This window comes from Tachyglossus aculeatus, chromosome 15, assembly GCF_015852505.1.
Source record: "Tachyglossus aculeatus isolate mTacAcu1 chromosome 15, mTacAcu1.pri, whole genome shotgun sequence".
Taxonomy (NCBI): Eukaryota; Metazoa; Chordata; class Mammalia; order Monotremata; family Tachyglossidae; genus Tachyglossus; species Tachyglossus aculeatus.
This window is the reverse complement of record NC_052080.1, coordinates 6,787,622-6,815,056: the sequence shown is the minus strand read 5'-3', so window position 1 is coordinate 6,815,056 and position 27,435 is coordinate 6,787,622. Positions and strand designations below refer to the sequence as shown.

General features: G+C 41.0%; 1 protein-coding gene across 1 annotated transcript; it reads right to left on the bottom strand.

The window, feature by feature from the left end:
• CLTRN (collectrin, amino acid transport regulator) lies at window positions 1-27,435 on the bottom strand. The gene is made up of 6 exons (XM_038757518.1): window positions 27,338-27,435; window positions 26,942-27,000; window positions 22,265-22,350; window positions 14,350-14,463; window positions 9,674-9,868; window positions 1-871 (listed from the first exon to the last, which is right to left on the bottom strand). The coding sequence occupies exons 1-6, from the start codon at window positions 27,402-27,404 to the stop codon at window positions 715-717; spliced, it is 678 nt and encodes a 225-aa protein (XP_038613446.1). The 5' UTR covers window positions 27,405-27,435; the 3' UTR covers window positions 1-714.

Below are 27,435 nucleotides of genomic sequence, written 5' to 3'. Positions count from 1 at the left end.
AATGATCAACTAATATTTTATTAGATTTTTCATTAGGTCTCGGGAACTGTACATATTTTAAGAATACTCGCCTAACAAAAATGGTACCTTTAAGTGAAGCAAAGCATTCATCAAGAGTGTCAGAGGCTGCTTAATTGACAAGATCAAATTCCTCCCCTCCATGTCACCTACTTTTATCAATCCATAAAATAACTATCAACATTTCCCTCTCTAGCCTGTTTACAGTAAACATCACACAGATTCATTTTTTAACTAAAGACATAAAAATTACTTGGCCACTCAGTCTTCAGAGGACTTTCTTCAGGCATTCTGAGAAAATTCATATTAACAAAAATATTGTTTGGCCTTCTAAGCAGAAATAAGAATACAATGTTTTATGAATATCTCTAGAAAATAGCAAAAATAAAAAAATAGAGTCATCATTTTAAATTGTTTATAGCTAAAAATTTAACATGAAGTAGCCTTAATTACTATTCCCAGCCTTTTTGGGAAAATATTTTACAAAAGATCGACTATTAAATATCTTAGAATTCAAATTTCCCACATTAATTGCTTCATGTTGCTGGTTTCTTCTTCCTCTACTTGCCACTTGTTTTGGCAAGTGTCACAGTCAAAAGAAAACATTTCCCTATCCCGAATGCTCTCTGACCCTCAGTAGTAGCAACAAAATGGGCAATGAGTCTCTCGGGGAAGCAGAACTGAAGCCGAAGGATTTCAGAGCGGTGTAAACCTTTCATCATCTGCTACAAAGACCCCGTTAATCTGGCCCCCTCTGGGATCTAGCGTTTCGCAGGGAATCCCATTTTCCACTGTCACCGTTGTTTCACATTTGTCTTCCACATCATCGGTTTCTGGCGATGATTTGCTTTTCCTGAAAACATATGGAAGGCATCACTTGAAGTTAAAATCGTGCTTCGTTTGAACAGTGTTTTCCAAACAAATACAAAATGAAAGAAGGGAGAGGGAGAGAAGTGTTGTGTGGCTGAAGTCAGTGAAATGGATTTCCAGGTGAGTTTTAATGGAGATGGACAGGTGAATGAATGAATGAATGAATCGATGAGGTGGATGACTAGTGTAAGTATAAGGAGACAAAGCATAGCTGTGCTCCCCAGGTCAAGTATATTTGTCTTTTCTGCTAGAATGTAAATTCCTTGAAGGCAGGGAATGTGTCTTGTGCCTATATTTCATTTTCCCAAGCACTTAGTATACTGTATTGTACTCGGTAAGTTATCAGTAAATACCATTACTACTACTGATTTTAAAATTAGTTGTGTGTGCCAAGCACTGTTCCAAGAACTGAGTTAGATAGCGACACAGTAGATCAAAAAGTCCCTCTCCCACGGAGGGCTCACAGTCTGGGAGCGAGTAGATGGATAAAACAAGAGAGTAGCGGTTGCAAACAGCAGCAGTTAAAAGAGCCAACAAATCAAGAAAACAGTTATGTCCACTGGAAAAATAATGCCAGAAAGTAATAATACTAATTAAATATTATTATTAGTAGTATATTATTATATACTAATTTGTTGAGTGCTTACTATGTGCCAGGCACTGTACTATTCGCTGGGATGGATACAAGCAAATAGGGTTTGATATAGTCCCTGTCCCATGTGGGGGTCACAGTCTCAATCCTCATTTTTCAGATGAGGTAACTGAAGCATAGAAAAGTGAAGTGACTTGCCCAAGGTCACACAGCAGACAAGTGGCGGAGCCGGATTTAGAACCCGTTACCTTCTGACTCCCAGGCATGCTCTATCCACTATGTCATGCTGCTTTTCAAGTATTAAATAATACTTGTGAAAAACATTTCTCGGGCTTTTTTGGCGAATAATATGCAATGATACCAACCTCAGTAATGATGCCTCGACCAGCAAAGTCTACATACTGTGGCCAAATGGTAGCATCAGTCTCAAAGCCCCAGTGCTGATCTGGTTGGGATATCTCCACAGTCTCAGATATTGGATATTTGAGGGGCTTCCGCTTCTGGTCCACAGAGCGTACTAACTGTCCCTACACATATCTGGTCTCACATCTTGATTAAAACTCCCCATGAATTCACCAACAGCTGCTTGGTTTGAAGGCCCAGTTAGACTGGAGTTCAGACTGGAGAAACCAGGGCTCTGTAACAGGTTAATGGCCATTAAAAAGTAGGGACCGTCTCTATATGTTGCCAACTTGTACTTCCCAAGCGCTTAGTACAGTGCTCTGCACACAGTAAGCGTTCAATAAATGCGGTTGAATGAATCGTAAGGCTCAGTCTAAAGTGCTCAGTTTCTTTATATGGGAAATAGAAGTGCCCTGGTTCTGCCCTGTGTTCTCTATTCCAGCAGGTGGTTTCATGACTTGGGCTCATATCAGTGCCTGGTCATTTCTCATTTTCACTCATTTTTGGTGTTTGGGCTAGTTCTTTGGCCTTTGGGTGCCATAATGGAGCCTGAGAGAGATCGGTTTTCCCCGTGCCTTATGCCCTGATAGCATAGTCATGTCTTCTGGAGTCATAGAATGGAACAAGAAACCTTGGACCAAACCTATTCACTTGAAAGGAGGCAGTTCTGAAAGAATCCTGGTCTTGGGGAGGTTAATCTCTTCCTTGGCAACATCAAAGAATGGTACAACTAATTTACAGCAGCTAACGATACCAGTAAGGTTTTTGTCTTCCTTCCCATTAACAGAAATGTTTTTATCTACCTAGGAAAACAGCATAATGATTATGCTTGCAATATAATTGATAAAGGGAAAGTTTTCAAAGGTAAAGGAGATAGGTGAAAAGAGTGTTATTTTTAGACACTGAAAGAGGAGTACAGGAAGCTATTTCTGACCATTTCATGGAGGAGGACAACTCCTGAAGGTAATTGAAGATATAGGGCAATAAAATGAATGGAGCCCCAAGATGGGAGTGGAAAATAATTAAGAATAATGAGGGCACGTAAAAAATGGATAAAATATAAATAGCAATAGCAGTTTTTATCATTTCAAAATAAAAGCAACTCCAGGATTAGGCAACTGCTGAGGAAAATTTTACAAAGCAACAAATGGATCCTACTCTTTTTTTATGGTATTTGTTAGGTGCTTACTATGTGCCAGGCACTGTTCCAAGTGCTGGGGTAGATACAAGGTAATCAGGTTGGACACAGCCCATGTCCCACATGGGGCTCACAGTTGTAATTCCCATTTTACAGATGAGGGAACTGAGGCACAGAGAAGTGAAGTGACTTGCCCAAGATCACACAGCAGACAGATGGCAGAGCCCAAAATTTTCCAAACCAACAAATGGATCCCAATGGTCATAGTTTCAGAATTCAACTTACTTACATTTTAATTTTGTTTTCCTTTCATTCATTCATTCAACCGTATTTATTGAGTGCTATGTACAGAGCACTGTACTAAGCACCTGGGAAGTACAAGTTGGCAACATATAGAGACGGTCCCTACCCAATGACCTTGAGATGAGCTAATTCCGGGTCTAGGAAACTGATTTCATATGAAACCTACAGCATCAGCAACTTGAAAGTTAATTGGGATGATAAAAAGCTCAAAGTTTACCTGATGCTATTTTTCCACATGTCAAAGCATATAGTGTAATATCTTGAGACACTGCTTATGGTACTGCTATCATCAAGAATAATGAACTTTTACTATCTGAGACATTCTCATTTAATGTTCAGCTAAAAGTAGGGTAACATGACTTCTAAAAATAAAGCTAAGTGTTCATCACTTCCTGTCTACCAGCTATGGGATATGAAGTGATAAGTAAGATTGAATATGCATGGCCACATCTCTAAGATTCATTCATTCATTCAATCAATCACTTAATTGTATTTATTGAGTGCTTACTGTGTGCAAAGCACTGTACTAAGCACTTGGGAGAGTACAATATAACAGTAAACAGACACATTCTCTGCCCACAATGAGCTTACAGTCTATAGGGGAAGACAGAGTTTAATATTAATAAATAAATAAATAAATTACAGATAAGTGCAGAACTGTTCTAAGGCAGGGAGAGGGGACCAATAAAGGGAGCAAGTCTGGGCGATGCAGAAGGGAATGGGAGAAGAGGAAAGGAGGGCTTAGTCAGGAAAGGTTTCTTGGTGGAGATGTGTCTTCAAAAAAGCTTTGAATGGGGAGAGAGTAATTACATCTCTCCTACCATGTTCTCACTATGTGAGCAGAAAGAAGGTTGCAGGAAACTAGGCAAAAGGAAGTAATAAACAGTGGGGAACCTGCCCCACTAGTGCAGGTAATACAGATTCAGTCCACACATTCCTCTCTCCTGCCCTACCCCCACCGCACTCTGCAGTTCACCTCCTGCTTCCCGAGGCCTCCAGTTTCTGGCCCTCTACTGAGTCTCATCTCACTTGTCCTGTTTCTTGCCTTCAGAAACGGGCCGGTAAAATGAGATTCAGTAGGCCCCACCCACTGTCCTCCACCCTGCTCATCTCCCACATTTCCTAAACGATGAAAGTATACTCTGATAGCCACCAAAGAGACAACTAAGTGCCAGACCCATAGATGTAACCAAATGTCACTCAGGTGAGTCAGTTTGCCCATTCAGCCCAGGGATTCTTCCATTACGGCTTCCTGAAATTCCACTCCAAATTTGCACACAGGCACAGAGCAGCTCCATGCTCTGGGCCTTATGTTGACAAATCCCAACAATTTGGGAGGTTTACTCTATTTAAATGATGCGAAATAGAAAAAGCAAATCGGGGAACAGGATTTTAGGATTTTATTGCTTTGACGGCCCCTAACTGAAAAGCTAGCAAAATCAACCGAGGTCGTACAGAAAAATCAGCAAGAGGTTCTAAAGATTCATGGAGTGTTGAAGAGAAGCGTTTTATCCAGGTGAGGTCATGGGGTCTTAAGGGAGAGCTGAAGGATTCCTGTCCCCTTAGTGCGGAGTGAGTCAATCTCGGGGACTCCCAGGAGCAGAGGCGAGGACTGACCCCTCCCCCCCGCATGTTCTGATGGCCTCTGGGTGGGACGAAAGGTAGGCAGGGTACTGCCCTCACTAGAGATCTTTGGACTCGGTGGCTGCACTCCCATGTCTAGGTGCCCAATAGCTACGAGTTCAAGCCCCAAAGTCAAGGTCCCTGGCTGCACTCCTGACGAGGGAAAGGATCAATGGCTGCATTGGCTCCAATAAATACACCCAATTTGAAAGCCTGGTAATCCAGCAGGCCTGTGCATACAAGTACTTGTGTGTGTGTGTGTGTGCGCGCACACACACACACACAAACACACGGTAGTTGCTTGAGGACTATTTATTACTTTACACACACACCCACGTGGTAGTTGCTTGAGGGCTATTTATTACTTTACACACACACCCCCCGTGGTAGTTGCTTGAGGACTATTTATTATTACTTTATTTTACTCGTACATATTTACTACTCTATTTTATTAACGATGTGCATCAAGCTATCATTCTGTTTATTCTGACGGTTTTGACACCTGTCTACTTGTTTTGTTTTGTTGTCTGTCTCCCCCTTCTAGACTATGAGCCCATTGTTGGGTAGGGACCATCTCTATATGTTGCCGACTCCATGGCTCAGTGGAAAGAGCACGGGCTTTGGAGTCAGAGTTCATGGGTTCAAATCCCGGCTCTGCCAATTGTCAGCTGTGTGACTTTGGGCAAGTCACTTAACTTCTCTGTGCCTCAGTTACCTCATCTGTAAAATGGGGATTAAGGCTGTGAGCCCCCCGTGGGACAACCTGATCATCTTGTAACCTCCCCAGCGCTTAGAACAGTGCTTTGCACATAGTAAGCACTTAATAAATGCCGTTATTATTGTTATTATTCCCAAGCGCTTAGTACAGTGCTCTGCACACAGTAAGTGCTCAATAGATACGATTGAATGAATGAATGAATGAATGAATGACTTCTGAGGCAGAACTCGGTCCAATGACCATGGAGACCACTCTTTGCCTGTAATTGGGAATGTGGCTGCTAATTCTGTTATATCGTACTCTCCCAAGCATTTAGTACAGTGCTCTGCACATAGTAAGCACTCAATAAATACCACTGATTTATTGATTGGACCACATCCCCACAGTGCATGACCGGAATGACAGATTAGAGCAAGGATTAGGTCTGAGATTGTGAGCCCCCCAAAAGAGATTAACCAGGTCTAATTCCTACCTGCATATTCTCTACCAGCACTTAGTAAGGTGCTCTGCACAAAACAAGCGCTTAATACATAACATTAGTACTACTGTTTTTAGCAAAGCTAAACGTGGCAGCTTCGCCATATACAGAGTGTCAGCAAAGTGTAAGATTGAGCAATTAATCAGAAAATTCGGCTCTGCTGCCTGCCCCTTGTAAGATGATTCAGGGGGAAAGCCCTTGCCAGAATGATCTGAATTGACTTTGTATCATTGGTTTCAAATTCATCAGGCAATTATAATGTTCTCCCCTTTGGCTCAAAGATGACTCTTGGGAGGTCCCAAGCTTAGAGTAATTAGTGAGATGTTGTTGAAAAACTATCCTGAAATAGGAATGTACAGCATGCAAGAACTCTGAAATAATACTTTCAACAAAGTCAACATTAGTAATGCACTTATTAGTGGAGTCCCGCATTTGGTTTGGGGTTTTGCATTTTAAGACTGGATATGGAAAAATTGGAGAGGGTCTAGAAGATCCAAACGTATCAAAGTAGAGCTTAGGAGAAAAGCTAAAGAAGTTTGAATTACAGGCTGTTGCTTTTCGGGTATTTTGAGAAGCCAAGTGAAGAAAGGGTGACTCCTCAGTTTGGTAAAGAAGATGTCTGGATCTGGTGACCACAGGCACAGTGAGTACTTATAAAGCAGTATGACCTAGTGGAAAGAGCATGGGTCTGGGATACAGGAAACAGGTTCCAATCCCAATTCTGCCATTTGCCTGCTTGGGACCTTAGGCAAGTCACTGAATATCTCTATACCTAAGTTTCCTTATCTGTAAAATGAGAATTAAATACCTGTTCTCCCTCCCTCTTAAACTGTGAGTCTGTATGGGACAGGAAACTTGCCTGATCTGATTATCTCTTATCTACCCCAGCATTTACTACAGTGTTTTGAACAGAGTAAGTACTTACCAAATATCAGGGTACTAAAAAAGATTGTAAATGGTTATATGCTAGAGATAATTATTTCAGAATACGTTTAAAATTGTTTTGTTAGAAGGCAGGGGACTTGCTTAGATGACCTGGGTGGTTTCTTCTGTTCTTATAATTAGTTCACTGTGGGACAGTAATATCTGTCCATTTGTATTGGACTGTTTAATGTCCAAGTCTCTGTCTTTCTTTGTGGAAAGATGACAAGTGTAGCTTCTTTTTGGATCCCTCACATCCTTGCCAAGGAAGTCTATGTGTCATTCTTTGTATTCAGCTTTTTATCGTGTCTTTTTACACAGATTTTCTGCTTAAGGAAACCATGAAACATGCCAGATTCAAAGCCCTATAAACCCATTTGTCTTTGCTGGATTGTCAAAATTTTTCTTACTACATTTGCTAATCATTGAAAATATTCATGTTTAAACAAGAAGATTGCCTTTTCACTGCCCATCTGCTTTTTCCTGTCTGATCCCTCAGTGGTCATAGGGCTATATTTGTGACACTACAATCACTTCTCCTTGGCAACAGACTCAAATGAAGCAAACACAGCATTATGTTTATGCTGCAGAATTCACCCAGAGAAGAGTCTGAATTGCTGGGAGAGACATGTTTTTAGCTCGAAGCAGCCATGGGGAAAAGTGGCAAATAGGCAGGAGAGAAAATTTATCTTTTTTTTTCTTGCTTCAAAGTCCTGTGTGTCACTGATATTCCAACAAATGCTGAGTAGACCAATTAGAAATTTCACCATCCATAAATCTAAGTCTTATACTGATACCCAACTACAAAATGATCTACATGAAGGATCAGATTAATGAGTAACTGCCTACATGAGGCAAAATATTAGCTCATTTTGAGATTTTATAGCATTCAAACCCCTCCAATGAAGGATCAGATTTTAAAAAGTCATTCAAGTAGTGGGATGGAGTTTTCAGTAGTGAAAGTAAAATAAACTAGAGTTTTTCTGAGGACTAACTTGAGCTCTAGCTGCCAGTAAATCCAGGAAATCAAGCCCAAATCAAACGATAAAACAAACAATGTTATTTTTTGAGATCTTACTGTATGAAGAGCACTGTACTAAACTCTTGGGAGAGTAGAATTAATCAATTGTAGTTATTTATTCCATCATATTTATTGAGCACTTACTGTGTGCAGAGCACTGTACTAAGCACTTGGGAGAGTACAATATGAGACACAGCAGAGTTGGTAGAGATGTTCCCTGACCACAGGGAGCTTGGAGTCTAGAGGGGGAGACAGACAATAATGAACCTAAAAAAGCACACAGAGATACAGACACACCCACACCGAGAGACCCATACACAGTCAAACAAGACACACTACCAAAATAGATTTGTTTTGTGAGGTAAATGTCACATTCATTTCATTTGTGAGTTATGAAACACATGAAAAATAAAAAAGTTGAGGAGAAATGGTAGCAGCATTGCTTATCCCTAGCCTGAAGCACTTAACCATTCAAGAGTATGAGGAGCTGAGATGGGGAAAAATGAGGTACAGACATAGATTCTGTAAGGTGACTGACAAATCAGAAAATCAAAATTCACCGCATTGTTACCAATCTTGTGCTTCTGTTTGTCCTCTTTCTGTGACTTGGAATCAACTGTGACAATCAAAGTTTGGTGCCTGTAAACCTCTGGGTCTTAGCATTGCTGATAATATGCGCAGTGAAGACCTCACTACCTCTTCCCATCCTTGCACTGATTTACATCGCAGACCCGGCCCTAAAATTTTCTGGACTTTGTGCATAGTTTGGGTCTAGATCAACAGGGAAGGGCAGATGTTTAGGGTTGCAGCCATCCAGTCTTGGAAGTAGAGGCACTTTCAGCCCTAATCTCCCTTCCCCTCTTGACCCCTGCTCAAGTCTTCTGGGCAGGAGCGATTTCGCTTAGCACGGAGGCTGAAGCACTGGTTCCATCACTCATCTTGTCAGCATCTCTCATATCTGTAATGGTCATTCGTTCTCAAAGGAGACATCCCTGATAATGTAATTCACCTATGGGCACGTACAGATTTGACAAAAAAGCCCGTGTCCACAGTCCTGCCCACCCTGCCCACATGAAGACTGTTTCTTGCTATGCTGGCTTTCTCTCCTGTTAGTAGTTGTAATAGTAAAGTAGTAATAAAAGTATTTTATGAAGCACCCAATGGGTGCAATGCACTGTATTAAGTGCTTGGAAAAGTAGAAACATGAGTCACATTCGCTGCCTACAAGGAGCTTGCACTGTATTATGAGTGACAGCCTTGAAAATATAGAGTAACCTGAATAAAGAATTAAAGTACAGTCAATTAGGTATATGTTTACACATCTTGGTGAAAGGTATTTAAAAATATGTAAGTGCTAGAAGTGGCTGAAAAGAGTTTGAGAATGGATGACTGGGAAATTGGGTGTTTAAAATGCTTATTTGAATAATCAGCCCAACCGTCTCTGCCACTGTGGATAATTTTGAGTGTGATATAAATTAGTGGGTTCTAGACTGCAAACTTTATTTTCAACTTGGGAGAAACCACACAAAATTACAAACTTCACTCCTCCCTTGATTTTGAAACAACTGAACACAATTTGAGTTACTTACCTTCTGTGCTGCTGGATCCCCGACATAATGAGTAAAGCAATTCCAATGATGACAAGGCAAAACACCACACCAAACACAATCATCCAGACAGGCACTGAGGGCTCAGTTGGTGGAGCGAGAGTGGAGGGAATTTTTAAAAACTCAAGAGTTTGGTCATTCAAAAAGAAGGCATTGTTGATCCTGTTTCTGTTCATCCTGGAACAACAAAAAACACCAAACACAAAGATAAAAAACACCTTCATTTATACGGAGCATCTTGCACTATGAATAGTCCGATGGTCGATAGTTCGGTGAAACAGAATCACAGTCCAGGTGCTTAGGCCAATGTTGACTTGATGAAGTGGTGTGTCTGGGTAGCACTGCTCTCTATTGGGCCAATTCAGATCCATTCACTGCCAATGGCTTTTGGAACATAGTTTGCGTAACACAGGAGATCGCACAATTCCAGTGCTGGTTAGGGACCTTGTCAAATCGAGTCCTTCTTCTGAAACTGAGGAGGAACTAAATCTATTCCAAAAATGTGTCCAAGGCTGAATTTACTCAAGGAAGTTGAAGTGGAGATGTGGGCAACTTTGACCAGGATTATGAGCCAAAGAACTTCTCTTCATATTCATTGATTCTTCATAATGATATTTGTTCCTGAAGGTATTTGTTGAGCGCTTCTTAGGTGTCAAGCACTGTTCTAAGCGCTGGGGTAGATAAAAGTTAATCAAGTCAAACACAGTCCCTGTCCCACATAATGTTCACAGTCTTAGTAGAAGGGAGAATAGATACTGAATCCTCATTTTACTGTTGAGGAAACTGAAGCACAGAGAAGTTAAGTGACATGCCCAAGGTCACACAGCAGGAAAGGCATAGAATCAGAATTACAACCCAGGGCCTTTGGCTCCCAAACCCGGGCTTTTTCCTCTGGGCCATGCTGCTTCCAATCCTGCTTTTTGCCTGGATTGACTGGACTATTTTAATCTCCCATTTTATTTTGACAGAACAGGCATACTCAGCAGCTAATTATCTAAACTGCACGTACCTAACTTATCTGCCCACCACAATACCCCCGTTATGCCTAGTTTATAGCATAGTTATTCTCCGTTCAATTCACAAATAAATAATTCATTTCACTTTGTAGGAGTAAAGCACTCGGGTATTTCATAATCATGCAATCTATGTGAGCCGTGCATACGCATTCCATCAAATTGCAGTTCAAAAAATGCTTTGGAAAGTCTGTGTCACCAGAAATTCCATGGAGCGAGAGTGCAGAAAGCCGAACAATATCAAGCTCACAAATTTTAGGATCTGGCAATTTGGGGAAGAGTATATTCAAATTCAAATATGAAATCAGTCTGGGTAGTGGGCAGAAAAACTCCTGGCTAATATTTGCTAGAGCATAGGGTAGGTTCTCTGGCAAGGATGGCACGAAAGGGAGCAGGGAGAGTCTGGTCCGCTGCCCGATGCCGGGCTGACACTCCCACACGCCAGTCCACACTGTCAAAGGGCTGCCCTGGCATGGGGCTGGGGCAGCTGAGCAGTCAAACCTTGCCCTCTGTCTTTTCTCCAGAGTCATTATGCTGCCCTCCTAAGGCCCCGGACATACCAGAAGCTGTTTCTGAGCTGTGCGGCTCCGGCAGGAGCCAAGGCAGAGGGAGGCTGGGGATTAGAACCGGGCCTAAGGGGGTCCAGTGCCATTTCAGAACAGAAGAGGGGGGTCGACCAGATGATAACCAGATGAATGGCCATCCACCTGTGGCTAGTTTTACAGCTGCTCCCTGGAGGTTTTTGCAGGGCCAGAGCTCCCACTTCAAACTCCTCCTGGGAGCAGCCCGTGGCAACTGCAGTTGGCTGAGGTGCGGATGGGAGGACGCAGCTCTTCATCCAGAGCTGGGCAAGGCAGCCTTGCCTTTCCTTCTCCACCTCTCTCAGCCTCCCCATGTCAGAAGCTTGGGTGAGGGTTTCTCTGTTTCTTTCTCTGTGCATATATGTGTACACATGGGTCTCTGCATGCATTTCTAGTCATCCATTGCCCCCGTCCCTGCGTCCCTCTAGCTCTTATTTCTCCACACACCTTCCTTCCTTCTTTCTGTCCATCTCTGCCCTATCTCTCATGTGTCGGGGTGGGGGGGTGGCTATATGTTTGTGGGTGAGGAGATTGCAATTACTGCCTCTATTTGGTCCATTTTCCCTGTCTTTTCTCCCCTCAATTCCCATGCCAAGTGCTTCCTCCTCTCCCCACACAAACACAAAGGAAAGAAGTCCAACAGCGATCCCACTCTGCTGGAGAAAATACGGTCACTTGAAGCTGGCGGCAGTGCAGATGTGGTATGCATAGAGCCTCTGCTGGGCTTGATCTTCTCGATCAGGACAGCAAATATCACTTAGCACTTATCACTCCTCCTGTTCACAGACCCATACGCCGACTCTCTGACCCTGCCTGCAAGATGGTCTGAACTGGATGATAGTTTCAAAGTTTCATCTTTTAAATTATTCAATAAATAATTACTATTTGATTTATAAGTCATGTTCTAATTGACCAGTGGAAGTTTTAAAAATCTCTCTTCCCATAAAATATACCCGATGACTCACATTTACTAAGTAATTGACAATAATAGCATTCAAATTTTCTGGCAAACTGCCAAATAAGTCTTGGTTCCAATCAGCTTATAAAATTGAGCAGATTAGGCTATTTCCGAAGACAAGAGACTCTCCAAACAATGTTTTTGTTTAACGGAGGGGAGGAGATTATTTGTTCACGAGGGCTAGATAAGAGTAGAGGAATGTACATTTTCCCTTTGTGCATTTACTTCTGTAACTCCTTGACACAATCAGAAGCTTAAATGTTAATCTTTTCTAGAAAGAATGCGTGTCCTACTAGATACTAGGAATTTCACCTTTCCAAAGATAATATATTTTAAAGATTAAACTTTGCATGTGGTAAACCCCAGGGATCTAGTTTCTTTCAATGAATTGAGCACTGAAGAAATCATTCCGTTTGTGGGCATCTATCTTGCAAGTCCTCTGGGTTTCCTACCTTTCATTTTGAAGCCACAGAGGACTGTGGATTCTATCTGGCATTCTGCCACCAGAAAGTAAATAGTGATTGAAAATGAGATAATTGTACATTTTTATTACCTCTCAATAATCTCATGCTTACTTTTAGAAGATTTGTCCTCACTGATGAAGTCAGCAAGCACCTAAGTGCATAGGATTAAGTAGACCTTCCTTGAACATAGGAACACAGATTTAGGATGTTAATGAGTCAGGTCTAAAAGCTATTACAAATAGGTAAAATCCATGCCCTTTAGATTCATGGGTTTGGGGTAACCTGAAAGCTTTGTTTATTGACAATGTGGAGGATAATAAACTTCTTCACCATGTAGGTAAAGTTCTTATCTTTACAGGAGGCAAAACTAATTTTTGCAGAAAAAAATCCCTAAATCTTAGAGACCTTTCTGGTCTGGTTTTCAATGCAATGAGCAACGATATTGCCCCTGTAGATTAAAAAGGAAATGACAAAACCGGAGAAGGGTTTGATCAAGATGTTTGTGGAGGCAGAGGAACTTCCAAGTGAAGATAGCCATAAGAGGACTCTTCAACAGGTAAAGATGCAGACTGAGATGGGACTTGATTAAAATCTACAAAATCATGAAGGATATGAATAGTGCACACAAAAAAATTGGTTTCTTTGTCAGTTTTATGGTGTTTGTTAAGTGCTTACTACATGCCAGGCACTGGGGTAGATACAAGCTTATCAGGATGGACACAGCCCCGGTCCCACATGGGGATCACAGTATTAATCCCCATTTTACAGATGAGGTAACTGAAGCCCAGAGAAGCTAAGTGACTTACCAGAAGTCTCAGGCCCGGCCTCTAAAAACTAGGCCACACAACCAATCCACAACACCAGGAGGAAGGGACACCCTTTTAGCTTAAGAGGATAGACTTGAAACAAAAGGACCCAGCAGAAGATAAATTACCACGTGAAACTATGAAGTCTGCAAATATCAGCCAGTTCAAAAGGGATTTGTATAAATATATGGGTGAGCAGGAAAATAATGTGTTACTAAAGGGATGTGGAGGAAAAAAATTAAGGAATGTTAAATGGAACATCCCTAACCATTAGGATGAATGCTAAGGAAGGCAACCTTTGCACTGTTCTTCTAAACATCCTCCGTCAGAGATGGCCTACTGGACTGAATTAACCCTTGGTCTGATCCAGTAATAACCTCGCTGATGGCCTAACGTTCTTGGATCTTTTTATTTTTTTGGACATAATTTCCATTCCTCAAGATATAGTAATTTTCTCAGTAGGCAGATCCATTATGAAGCTGTAAACAAATGAGCTCTCCTTGAAGACTTTTCCCTCATCTGTGGTATCATCAGTCTGACAGTGGCAACCAGGAGGGTGGAGAGTACTGCTGGTGGCCATGTTCCCTGGAAGGGTCCAGGTTGTGAATAGAGAAACTGAGGTTCCACAGGTGTCACATCCAGGTAGAAGGGCATTAGTTTGTCCCCAGAGGTTTGCCCTGCCCCGTGTAGCTTCAGGTCCAAAAAGAATATTTCCGGCAAAAATAGCTATTCAGGTATGTTTATACCATGCCTAATCAGTCACTGATTATTCCCATGCTGGCCCCTCTGTTTGCAAGACAAGTTTGGGAGAGAGTAAAATGGAAAAAAATAATTACCTTATTGCTGCCTGTACCTCACCTGCAGGAACAGTCTGGTTGTTGGACAGGTCTGTAACCACAAACCAGAATGACACACGCTCTGTTATATTGCAAAGCAGCACATTGGAAACTCTGTAAATATTGAGGGGAAAAATGCAAAATAAAGAAAATAGATCAGAATAAGATCAGCTATTTGCTTGATACTTTTGTAATTTTTCAAGGTGTCCTGGGCAAAAGGAAAAGGTTGTTACAGTATTACGAAATGAAAGATTCCTCTAGAAACATGCCTTGGCTACATCTGGCCTTATCTGGCAACTGAATTGTTCACTCCATATTTCTCCTAAACATTAGAATGGATGTCCAGGAGGACAGCTATCACATAGTTACTCTAAGCATTCTGGTGCCACTGTTGAAGACAGAACACTGAGCAATGGACCACTTTTCAAACCCACAAATGGTGTTTATTCTGGTCTCCTCCTCTCAAAACCCATGCCAATGTGAAGCATTATAATATTTAAAATATTAACAAAATAGGCCAATGAAATTAGAAAAATCTACAAATCACGTAGTGCTCTTATTTTAAGGAGAGCACTTTGGTGGTATAGACAAGGCCTCCGAGAGAATTCTTTTTCTCACCACCTGCCCCACACTGTTATTAATTAATATTATGACCTCACAAGGAAGTTCTGAATGAATTTTTCCATTGATTTCTCTACTTGGGCCATGATTGTTCAAGGGGCAAGCCATATGGTACGTGATTCATATATGGCCTCAGGGGATGGGAGATGGGAAACTTAAGGCAGTAAGGGCTTGGGGGCGGATGCACACAGGTGACTTTAGTTTTCAGTTCCCATCAGTCCCACCTCAGTTTCCAAGGTGATGCTGGGTAATCAGGAGTTAGTTCAATCAATCATATTTATTGAGCACCTACTGTGTGCAGAGTACTGTTCTGATCAATTGGGAGAGTACAATGTACGGAATTGGTAGACATTCCCTGCCCACAAGGGAAGTGAAAGATTTATTTGATTATTTTTCTTTTACTGTAGCAAGCAGCCACATTCTGGCTACACGATATCAATGTGGTTTTGCAGAAGTACACTTAGGAGTTGATCTCCTGAACGCCTAATCAATTACCCAGGAGGCTGCTATGAAATAAAGGTTGTGTTAGGATTTGTGTGCCTCAAAGTAATTCATTCATTCATTCAATCATATTTATTGAGCGTTTACTGTGTGCAGAGCACTGTACTAAGCACTTGGGAAGTACAAGTCGGCAACATATAATAATAATAATAATAATGATGATGGCATTTGTTAAGCGTTTACTATGTGCAAAGCACTGTTCTAAGCGCTGGGGAGGATACAAGTTGATCAGGTTACCTCACGTGGGGCTCACAGTCTTCATCCCCATTTTACAGATGAGGTAACTGAGGCTCAGAGAAGTTAAGTGACTTGCCCAAGGTCACACAGCAGACATGTGGTGGAACCGGGATTCAAACCCATGACCTCTGACTCCAAAGCCTGGGCTCTTTCCACTGAGCCACACTGCTTCTCTAAGAGAAGCAGCGTCTCTATAGAGATGCTACCGTACCCAACAACGGGCTCACAGTCTAGAAAGGGGAGACAGACATCTGTGAAATACTCTGATTCTTCAATATAATTGCAAATATAAAAAACTGTATTAGGGTTAAATGACAGAGATCAATCAGTGAATGAATTTCTATGTTTAAACCATGAAGTATAGTCAATAGATTATTAATGTCTCTGGTTCGATGCATAAATCCTACAGATCATTTCAGTATTAGAACTTAATAGCTACGCTTCAAGTAGAAACATGAACAAAAACATTCTGAGGAAGAATCAGAGAGCACATAGAATCATTAAAATGAATTAGATTCCCTAATTCTCCTTAGCAGGAACACCAATTCCGACAGTCCAGAGAGAACGATCCTCCATTAACTGGGGTTGCGGGATTGAGGTCTGTAATTTTGGGGGCAGAGCAGGCAGCTAAAGCTAAACCATCCCGTCCCTTGAGAACCAGCAAGAAATGGAGACACGAGATGATGGCTCCTCAAATGGCCTGGATTCTAGCTTGCTCCTTTCCACAGTGGGGTAGGGATCTTTCCAGCCCCATCCCTGGCTGTGAGTGGGGTCTCACCTGAATTCACCCACAGCCGGGAGCAGGTTTACCCCTTCTGGCCCTTCCGGAGATGACCGAGATCCCTCTTGGTGTGACTGTGAGCCTAGCAAATCCCTCTGTGCTTGTCTGCTGGGTCTGAGAGATCATCATCAATCGTATTTATTGAGCACTTACTGTGTGCAGAGCACTGTACTAAGCGCTTGGGAAGTACAAGTTGGCAACATATAGAGACAGTCCCTACCCAACAGTGGGCTCACAGTCTAAAAGGGGGAGACAGAGAACAAAACCAAACATGCTAAGAAAATAAAATAAATAGAATAGATATGTACAAGTAAAATAAATAAATAAATAAATGAATGAATAGAGTAACAAATATGTACAAACATATAAAAAGATATATACAGGTGCTGTGGGGAAGGGAACGAGGTAAGATGGGGGGGTGGAGAGGGGGACAAGGGGGAGAGGAAGGAAGGGGCTCAGTCTGGGAAGGCCTCCTGGAGGAGGTGAGCTCTCAGTAGGGCCTTGAAGGGAGGAAGAGAGCTAGCTTGGCGGAGGGGCAGAGGGAGGGCATTCCAAGCCCGGGGGATGACGTGGGCCGGGGGTCGATGGCGGGACAGGCGAGAACGAGGTCCGGTGAGGAGATTAGCGGCGGAGGAGCGGAGGGTGCAGGGTGGGCTGGAGGAGGACAGAAGGGAAGTGAGGTAGGAGGGGGTGAGGTGATGGACAGCCTTGAAGCCCAGGGTGAGAGATAGGATGAGAGCTTAAACCTCTTCTGCCTGGGCCTAGGACTCCTGCAACCAGGTTCTGCAACTTCATTTCTTCTCTCCGTCCTCTCTTTCCCCCTTTTCTTTCTGTTTCCTTGTCTGTCTGTCTGTCTGTCTCAAGAGTTTAGTTTTGGTAGTAGCCCCTGTGCTTTTTAATGCTGAATTCATGTTTCTGAAAAACGGTGTAGCTGGTGTCTAAATCATTTTGCTTACGGTATATCTGTAATTTATTTTTCAATCTTTGTTGTTCTTTCCTACCAATTTAATATTCTTCTTTGCTGTTCATAATTCTGGAGCATACTTTTTAGAAGTTTGGCTTCTCAGCTGTCAGGTTACTTTCATTCAGTTTTATTAAAAATGACTCGTTTTTGAGAAGGGATTACCAGGCAGACTAGCTTGAGCAGGGGTGAAATGAACTTCAGGAATGATATTAACTAAGGCGATTAGTTAGTGCTGACTTGCATCATTGCATTAATAAGCTTTAATTTTATTTTGTATGGTACAAAACCTTTTCTGGGATTTTGAACAAAGAACAACTACTTTGCTGTCTGCACTCTGATTGTCAAGAGCCCTGTTCATTATGAAAACTAACAGCTGCTTATGAATTCACTCCACATCCTCTCCCTCCTTCCATCTCCAAAGACTGTCTTCCCTTCCCGATACTGTGAGGAATAATGCAAACTTTTTGTAACAGAAAAGTTGTTGGGTTGGTCACAAATAAATACCAAAGTATTAAAATATTGACGTATGCCACTCACATTTGATGTTATTTAATAATCTGCTTCATTCAGATTGCTGATTCTATCCAAATAAGGTGGCTCACAGTTTGGTGGGGGGAGGGGGAGAGAGAACAGCTATTTAATCCCCATTTTTCAGATGAAGAAACTGAGGTACAGAGAAGTTAAGTGCCTTCTCCAAGGTCACTAATTCTTAGTCCTGTGCTTTTTTTTTTAATGGTATTTGTTAAGTGCTTTCCATGTGCCAGGCATTGTACTAAGCACTGAAATAGATACACGCGGATCAGGTTGGACACAGTCCATGACCCACATGGGGTTCACTATCCTAATCCCCATTTTACAGATGAGGTCACTGAGGCACAGAGAAGTTAAGGGACTTGATCGAGGTCACACTGCACACAAACGGAGGAGCCGGGATTAGAACCCAGGCCCGTGCTCTATCTACTAAACTATGCTGCTCTCTTTCCACTAGGCTACTGCTTCTTGAAGAAGAGTGCAGTGACAGAATTAGGGAATAGTCTAACTGAAATGCATAGCAAAAACACGTTAAGGGAACACTGTATTTCTCATCTTTAATTTGTACACCATAGAAAACAAAACATTAATTCATTTTAACATATCATAATATTTCATTCCTAGACAGCCTGCCATGTTACCAGGACAATTAAAAATATAATTCGCTTCAGTGGGGTTTTGGCATTTACCTCTCTGTTCAACTATAGATGGGTCACATGAAAATGTCCGACACCATTTTTGCCACGGTGTAGTTGGTATGGGAAATTGCTGTTTTGAACAAGTCAGAACTGTTTTTTTCTACCCACTAAAAATGAATATCTCAATTTGCTGCTTTTAATGCGGAAAGTATTACTTAGGTCAAGAAATTCTGACACCTGGCTCCACACTTGCTTTTTATCAGTAGAGCTGGACCGTACTAAATCTGTCCAAGTCAAAAGAGAATCAATCTATTGTTCCTAGAAATCCAGAGGGGAAAACTCTGAGATGGAAATGTGTTCCACAAACACAAGCTCTTTAATCCCCTTGGTTTTGATATAACACTGAGTTATTTCCCTATCACCCAATTTAAGCCTGCATAATTAAACAAAAGAAGAGATTCATTAAAATCTTAGATTGTGAAACTCAGGATACTATGTTAGGCAATCTGTCCAGTTAGCTCTCTTGCAAGAAAGCAGAAACTATCTTCAAGCACCTATATTTTAAGAAACTAGGCAGGTGCATCTTATTGACTTGCACTCCATCGAAGAAATTGGCAAAAACAGGGAAACCAACTTAATTTCAGCTCTTACAAAAACGATTCCCTAACTTACAGTATTGTCTATGGGAATGAAATGATTCATGCAAATCAGTGAGGGGGGAAATGGTGTAGCAGTGAATTATATGAAAGAAAGTACTATAAAATTCCTGGAAATTGCCGATTTACGTACCAGGATGCTGTTAAAAAGTCCCTTGCTCAAGGCAGAGAAAACTCACAGGGGTGGCAGGCCTGTGTCCTCTGCCCACTGCTATCACCATTTGGGTCATGGTGGTAGTGGGGTCAGCAGCGGGGAGCTGCAACAGTGGAAGAGTCTTCCTCACTGACTCCCTGCAGCAGCAGCTGTAGTCTCGGTGGCTCATCATCGCTTCTGAGACTGACACAGTGACCCCAAACTGCTTAGTTGACCATAATTTGGGTGATTCATTCATTCATTCGATCGTATTTATTGAGCGCTTACTGTGTGCAGAACACTGTACTAAGCGCTTGGGAAGTACAAGTTGGCAACATATAGAGACGGTCCCTACCCAACAGTGGGCTCACAGTCTAGAAGGGGGAGACAGACAACAAAACAAAACATATTAACAAAATAAAATAACTATAATAAATATGTACAAATAAAATAAAAAAATAAAAGAAATAAAAAAATATTCTCGTAATCTCGTAATCCAAAATTCAGTGCTATCTCACCACTGATGGATGTCTGATCACTGTAGAAAAATTCCCCACCTTCAGTCTAGACTACAATTCACCATTTGAAACAAATGAGACAAGAGTCTCATGGTATCCAAATAATGTAATTTCATTACAAGTGATGGCCAAAGGGGATTCCCACCTCTGTATCCTTTTCCAGTGAATAGAAAAGTGCTCTGCACATAGTAATCACTTAAATACTACTCCTACTCCTATTCCTACTACTGCATCCTTTGGATATCTTTTCTAGACTGCGAGCCCGCTGTTGGGTAGGGACCGTCTGTATATGTTGCCAACTTGTACTTCCCAAGTGCTTAGTACAGTGCTCTGCACACAGTAAGCGCTCAATAATATGATTGAATGAATCTTTTTGAATTAGAAGCACATGGTTCAATAAATGTTCAAAAAAAACCTATTGTTTGTAAACGTTGGCACATAGAGTTCTTCATTTAATTTATCTACTATCAAGAAGAGACCTAAAATCAGATGGTGCATATAAGGAAAAATATGCCATTTTCTTCTAAAGATAAATGGCTCCAAGAGTGGGAAAAAAGTACGTACACTACAAGTGTCACAAATTAGTGGAGTTAGAATAATTAGTGCAACAACAAAAGGTTTGTTTTTAACAAGGAAAAGTCAGAGATTAGTGGTTTGTGGGTATTTATGTCGGAGGGTGGGAATGGAAATAATTTACACTGATTTAATTCTCAGTATTCTCTTCCTAACCTTAATCTTAACCCTAATTATATTCCTGGGAAATTGTATGGACCTAGTTGGGAGGTCTCACACTGAGTTTCTGGGTGTTTCCCCTATCTCAACCAAGATCTTATCCAAAATTCTATGTTTTCACTTTTCTCTTTGCTTTGAGGGTGGGATCTGGGGGCATTTTCCCCCGGATACCTCTTATCTCAACCTACAAATATTTTCACTGGTCTCACATTCAAAACATCTCATTCATGAAATCTTATTCTCCAACACAACCCACCCATCTTTCTTATCACAGTGAATAAACAAATACACTGATTTGTGGAGAGAGAGAGAGAGAGAGAGGGAGAGAAAGATATTGTTTAATAAGATAAAGTGAAGGTATTTAATATATTTAGGTGAATGTGTGTCCACATTTTTCCTTCCTACAGTAAAAGGACAAATAATTACTACTGGTGGGGACAGAGACTATTACTTTTCCATATGATGTAAAATTATTTGTCTTATAAGGTGTCACCCATATACTTAGTAAAGATATACAGTTGTGATTGTGTGATGATTATGGCAATATACTGTTTAGAAAGTTCCCAGTTTGTCAAAGGAATCGTTTTCACACTATAACACTCCAATCCAAAACTGCAACTTAAAATGAGAAATACAGTAATTTCCTTTTTCTATCAGTATGTAGTTCTCTGCCTCACAAAGTGAAAAGTTCCCTTGAACGGCACTATGATTCCACAATCTTTTCAGAATGAGATTTTTTTAAATGATGTTTAATGAGCAAGATCATTTTTCTATGAGGCTATCATAATTAGTCTGTTTTAAATGATATATGATCAATACGATCACTGACTGCCTGATAAGAGTCTTTCATTAGGGGTCATAAAATGCCACTCAGAATTATTCGGTAATCATCAGAACCAAAAGCATTAGTTGATAACGATGAATTCATCAGCTTGAGATTTTTTGTGGGTGAATGATTACAGACACATTTAGGTATTGATCAAAGTCTTGAAAAATTTGGGGCTAGATGAAATCTTCAGAATACAGGCATATCCCTTTGTACACCCACGTTAAGTTGCTTTAAATTGTGGATTGCATCATGAATAGTTGGAGCATTGGGTATGTTGTCCCCTCGATTTACATGCTCTGTATTAAGATCCATTCCAGAAACTCTGAAAAAGTAATATATTTCTTACTGAGATAATAATAATAATGGCATTTATTAAGCGCTTACTATATGCAAAGCAGTGTTCTAAGCGCTGGGGACGTTACAAGGTGATCAGGTTGTCCCACGGGGGGCTCACAGTCTTAATCCTCATTTTACAGATGAGGGAACTGAGGCACAGAGAAGTTAAGTAACCTGCCCAAATTCACACAGCTGACAAGTGGTGGAGCCGGAATTTGAACCCATGACCTCTGACTCCAAAGCCCGCGCTCTTTCCACTGAGCCACGCTGCTTCAAATCATTCCTTAAAGTGTGCAAAGTAATAAGGTTTTAGAGTAACCCTCCATAATTCCTGTAACCAAACCACTAATTTATGTTGGCTTTAAATGTAGTTCGTTTAAAAGATTTGGAATGAAATTATCCAGATTCTTGATTCAGACATTTCATTTGTTAGCTTACTCTGTTTTTCCTCGGTTGGGATATTTTCTCATAGAAAAAGCCACCATTGCTTTGAAGAGGTATTCTTCGTTTGCATCCCAGGCATACTAGAAAGCAAGACAGAAAAATGAACAATTAGAAAACACAGAGAAGTTGGAGAACAGGTGGAAAATAGAGCACTGAAACAGAATTATTAAATGCTTCAGCATGGAATAAGTCTCAATGGATGTGTTGACCTCTAAGGAGGCTGACAGTGGCCAGGCACCAGAATCATATACTAGCTTCCTTCACACTCCCCTCACCTCGATAGCTCTCTCTATAATAATAATAATAATAATAATAATAATAATAATAATTATGATGGCATTTATTAAGCACTTACTATGTGCAAAGCACTGTTCTAAGTGCTGGGGAGGTTACAAGGTGATCAGGTTGTCCCACGGGGGGCTCACAGTCTTAATCCCCATTTTACAGATGAGGGGACTGAGGCACAGAGAAATTAAGTGACTTGACCAAAGTCACACAGCTGACAATTGGCAGGGCTGGGATTTGAACACATGACCTCTGACTCCAAAGCCCATGCTCTTTCCACTGAGCCACACTGCTTCTCTAACGCACATATATGATATGATATATCATATATGATATAACATGATATGACATATATGATATGTGCATTCTTGAGATTGAGTTTTGCATGAGCTTGGTTAACTCTGTGGTAACTAAGCCTGTGGTGGCTGGCTGGGGCGGACAACACCAAAATGGTGCTGCCACCCCGGCTAGATTGTGCGGTCCTTGATGGCAGGGACCCTATCTAAACTAACTTGTAGTGTCTGGAGTGTTTAGCATAGTGCTCTGCACAAAATAAACATGCAGTTATTGCTCTTAATTGACTGGACCCATTTGGATCCAAGCCAGGCTTGATCGGTTCCCCTTCTTCTATTTCTTGCTGCGTGACTAGGTCTGAACTAGACAGAAGGCTCAGTAGACAGTTCCCAGGACAGCTCCCAGCTCAACCGGAGATAAAGACCAACACAGAAGATTTGAATATAGGGTGGATCCTGGATAATCGAGTCGGACACAGTTGCTAACATAGGGCTCTGTCTAGCGGGGATGGAGAAGTGGTAATGAATCCTTATTTTACAGATGAGGAAACTGAGGCACAGAGAAGTTACTGCACCCGGTAAGTGCTCGATAAATACGATTGATTGACTGATTAAGGGACTTGCCCCAGGTCATACATCAGATAAGGGGAAGAACAGGGATGAGAACCCAATTCCTCTAACTGCCAGGCCCGTGCTCTTTCCACGAGGTCATGCGTCCTGCTGCTCTATATTTAATGCTTCAGGATGGATCAATCCCCTTTAACAAGGTGGCCAGGCTGGACTAAATCTTTTAAAAAACTGATCATAAACCCAAGGATACAAGTATCCCCATCCCCATTTCCCCAGAATTTGGGGAGTTGAAGACTGAGTAGATAAGTTTATATCCCTTAGGTCTGCTTCTAGTGGGAACAGACCCCCAGGGCAGCCTAAACCACCCCGCTTCTAACAGATGTCTCTGGTTGATGTCATGTGTTCTATACATACATCTTTTGAACTGTTGTGCATTTATCCCCATTTTTTACCTTGAAAATAAGGAAAGCTGAAAGTAATGTTATAATCAAGATGGAAGGGGGGAAATTGAGGAATAATTTCAGGGATTTTCCTCTTCTACAAATACCTGCCTTGATATAGGATTAAGAGGAATATGGCAACTAGCTGGCAATAGGAAGAGTTCTAGTTTGGTGGGACTGTCACCTCAGTGGAAGCCTTCCCTTGGCTATTTTCTTTGGCTTGTTGTACAAGGGAAATAATCATTCTGGTGGCAACAGTAGTTTGGAAGAGATTTAAACATATCTATAACACTCCTCCAATAACCTGGGTTGATTTAACACATTTTGGGACTGTTTGCCAATGCCAAAACACAATTCACTTGAGCATAACATGTCAACACAATCCTTGAACAATTTTCATATTTTTTTTAAATGGAATTTGTTAAGCGCTTACTATGTGCCAGGTACTGTACTAAGCATCGGGTAGATACAAGCTAATCAGATTGGACACAGTCCATGTCCCACACAGCGTTCACAATTTTAATCCCCATTTTACAGGTGGTTAACTGAAGCCCAGAGAAGTTAAGTGACTTAACCAAAGTGACACAGCTGACAAGTGATGGAGCCGGGGTTAGAACCCCCAAGCTCTGATTCCCAAACCCGTGCTCTTTCCACTGAGTCACGCTGCTTCTGCTTCGCTGTTTTTCATGCCCATTCATGAATGCATTCTCCAACAGGCCTGTACCTGCTTGGTGTCATTTCACAAGAAGCAGCTGAGAAGCACTGTGGCCTAACAGAAAGGAAACAGGCTGGGAGTCAGAAGAACCGAGTTCTAATCCCCACTCCTCTACTTGTCTGCTTTGTAACCTTGAACAAGTCATTTACTTTCTCTGGACCTCAGTTTCTTCATCCTTTAAATGGAGACCAAATATCTATTCTCCTTTCTATTTAGAATGTGCACCATATATGGGACAGGGACTGTGTCTGACCTGCTTATTTTGTATCTACTATATCAATTAATCAATGGTATTTATTGAGCACTTACTGAATGCAGAGCACTATACTAAGCACTTGAGATACAATAGAGTTGGCATACACAATCCCTGCCCACAAGGAGATTACCATCTACTGGATATGTCGGGAAGCATTGTGAACTAGGTGGCATCAGCAGCAGTCTTTCATTAATCCCTAATCCTCCCGACAATCCTGCAGGGGCTGGCCTCATTGTTTAAAATTTAGAGTCAAGAAACTGAGGCACAACACAAGGAAATGACATCCCCCAATCACCTGGCCTTTAACGGGTCCAGGAAATTTTGCATGGGTTAGAAAGTTATGTAAAATTTGAAGTACAGGTCAGTGACCTAGAGACAAAAAAATTATCAAATCCTCTATCACAGTTACCCAATACATAAAAGACTTTAGGCTGCAGGATTTCTCCCCTTCCATTCCATGTTCTAACCAGCTTGCCTTGTAGACCGTAAACTCGTTGTGGGCAAGGAATTTGTCTGTTATATTGTACTCTCCCAAGTGCTTAGTACAGTGCTCTGCATACAATAAGTGCTCAATAAATACGATTGACTGACTGTACACAATAATGCCTTCCTCACATGGATTCCTAATGGTGACAGCATCGGTAAGCCGTGGTGATGCATCACTGGACTAGCCTCTCACATTCTGGCCCTTAAAGTCCTTTTCTCCTGAAAGACAATTTCCTCTGTTGCCAGCATGCATCTACAGATTTGTAGACCACCTGCTACTTTCTTAGTGAGATCTTTTTGATTCTGATATCTCACAGATATTTTAATGGCCACCTTTCCATTAAAATAAAAATATACCAAAGCAGTATTCCAGAGAAAACTATTATTATTCTGAGATGATGCAAATAGTCATAGCCACAAAATAGAGGCCCTGTAATAGGACGTTCATTTCAAGAAAAAAGATACGCTTCCAAATAAATCTTTATTCAGTACCTCCTCTTGAAATTAAGATTTCTTTAGCCCGTTAAAACAGGTAAGGGTCGAGTATAGTACAAATATCTAATTATTACTGAGATATACTTTTGATTAGTAAACCTACCAAAAAAATTTTGGAAACCAGGATGTTAGTGAATCTCAGATAAAACAAGGCAACAGCAAATATACAAAGATATATAAAAAAGGATGTGCAGTACTGAAAAACTCAAGGACAAAGCTTCAATTAGTAAAATGTCCATTAAAACTCAAAAAATATTTTCAATATTCTCTGAATAACAATTCTAACCTTAGCTAATTTGAAGAGATATCTATTTGCATGTGGCTAATTAGATTCACAGTCTTTATAACTCTTTGGGAGAATTGTGCCGAAACAAAATAGCAAAAACTCATCATAGGTCCTAGAAGTAAAAACTGAAGACAATTAAATGGATACCTCCAGTTCCTGGACAATTCAATATTAAGTCATTGCTCCTGTTAATGATTTCATTATACAATAATTTTATATACACTGATTTCTCTGTGCAGTAGAACTGAGCCATAAAAAATTTCAAGTGACCATGAAAATCTTTTAATCAAATGATATATTTCAAGCCTATAAGCTCCTTGTGGGCAGGGAACGTCAACCAACTTTGTTATACTGTACTCCCCCAAGCACTTATTACAGAGTTCTGCACATAGAAAGCACTTAATAGATATGATTGATTAATTTATTGATTGATTGATAAAAGGGATATCTAGTAATCCTAGAGGTGTTGGTCTTTTATAAATTCCAACTTCACCAAAACATGCTTCGGTTTAATACAAGGAAGTTAATGGGGAAGCAAAAGAGACAGCTTTTTTGGTGCTCTTTGGGGGTGAACATACGTCATTACATCTTTCCAAAATGCAATACAGTGTGTGCCTTGTAATATATGAATTCACGCATTAATTTCCAAGCCCTGAGTAAACAGTTCTTAGTTTAGCAATACCTAGCTCCCTGGTAATAAAATCTGATGAACAATTTATTATGGTTAAATAATCTAGGTAGGATTAATTCATTTTTCAGATGGATCAATAATTATTATTTAAATTACTGTATAATTTGATCAGAAAGCAAAAGGAAGAAAGAACGCATAGTAATACTCAACTTACCGCATTATCTCCCAAAGCAGTTTTGATACTAAATCGCACTTTAAAAGCATTTTTTGCATCTGCCTCAGAGAGAAAGAAATAGCAACAGTTTGTGATAAAGCCCCCAAAATAATTACTTTTCACATGCTAGACTACAACCAAATACTACAGAACACAACGGTCACCAGTTAAAAATCGAGCCATTAGTGTAAGCGTGCTTGGAACCCAACACATTTTCACTGGGAGCCTAGAGACTGTCCTTTTAGACTGGCACTACCAGATGATTTCCAAAATCATAAAAAGTGTGAGCTGAGCTTCCATAGAGAAGTACACAAATCACAGTTCCTTCCATTTACCAGCATTTCTGTCATTCTGAAAGCTAATATTCAGCTTGCAAAGAGACACAGAACAACTTACCCGGCTGACAAAGCTGACCGTAAGCCACTGTAGCCAGAGAGAAGGCGAGCAGCAACCCCCCTGCCATCCTGTCAGCGTGCAAACTCAAGGCAAAACGG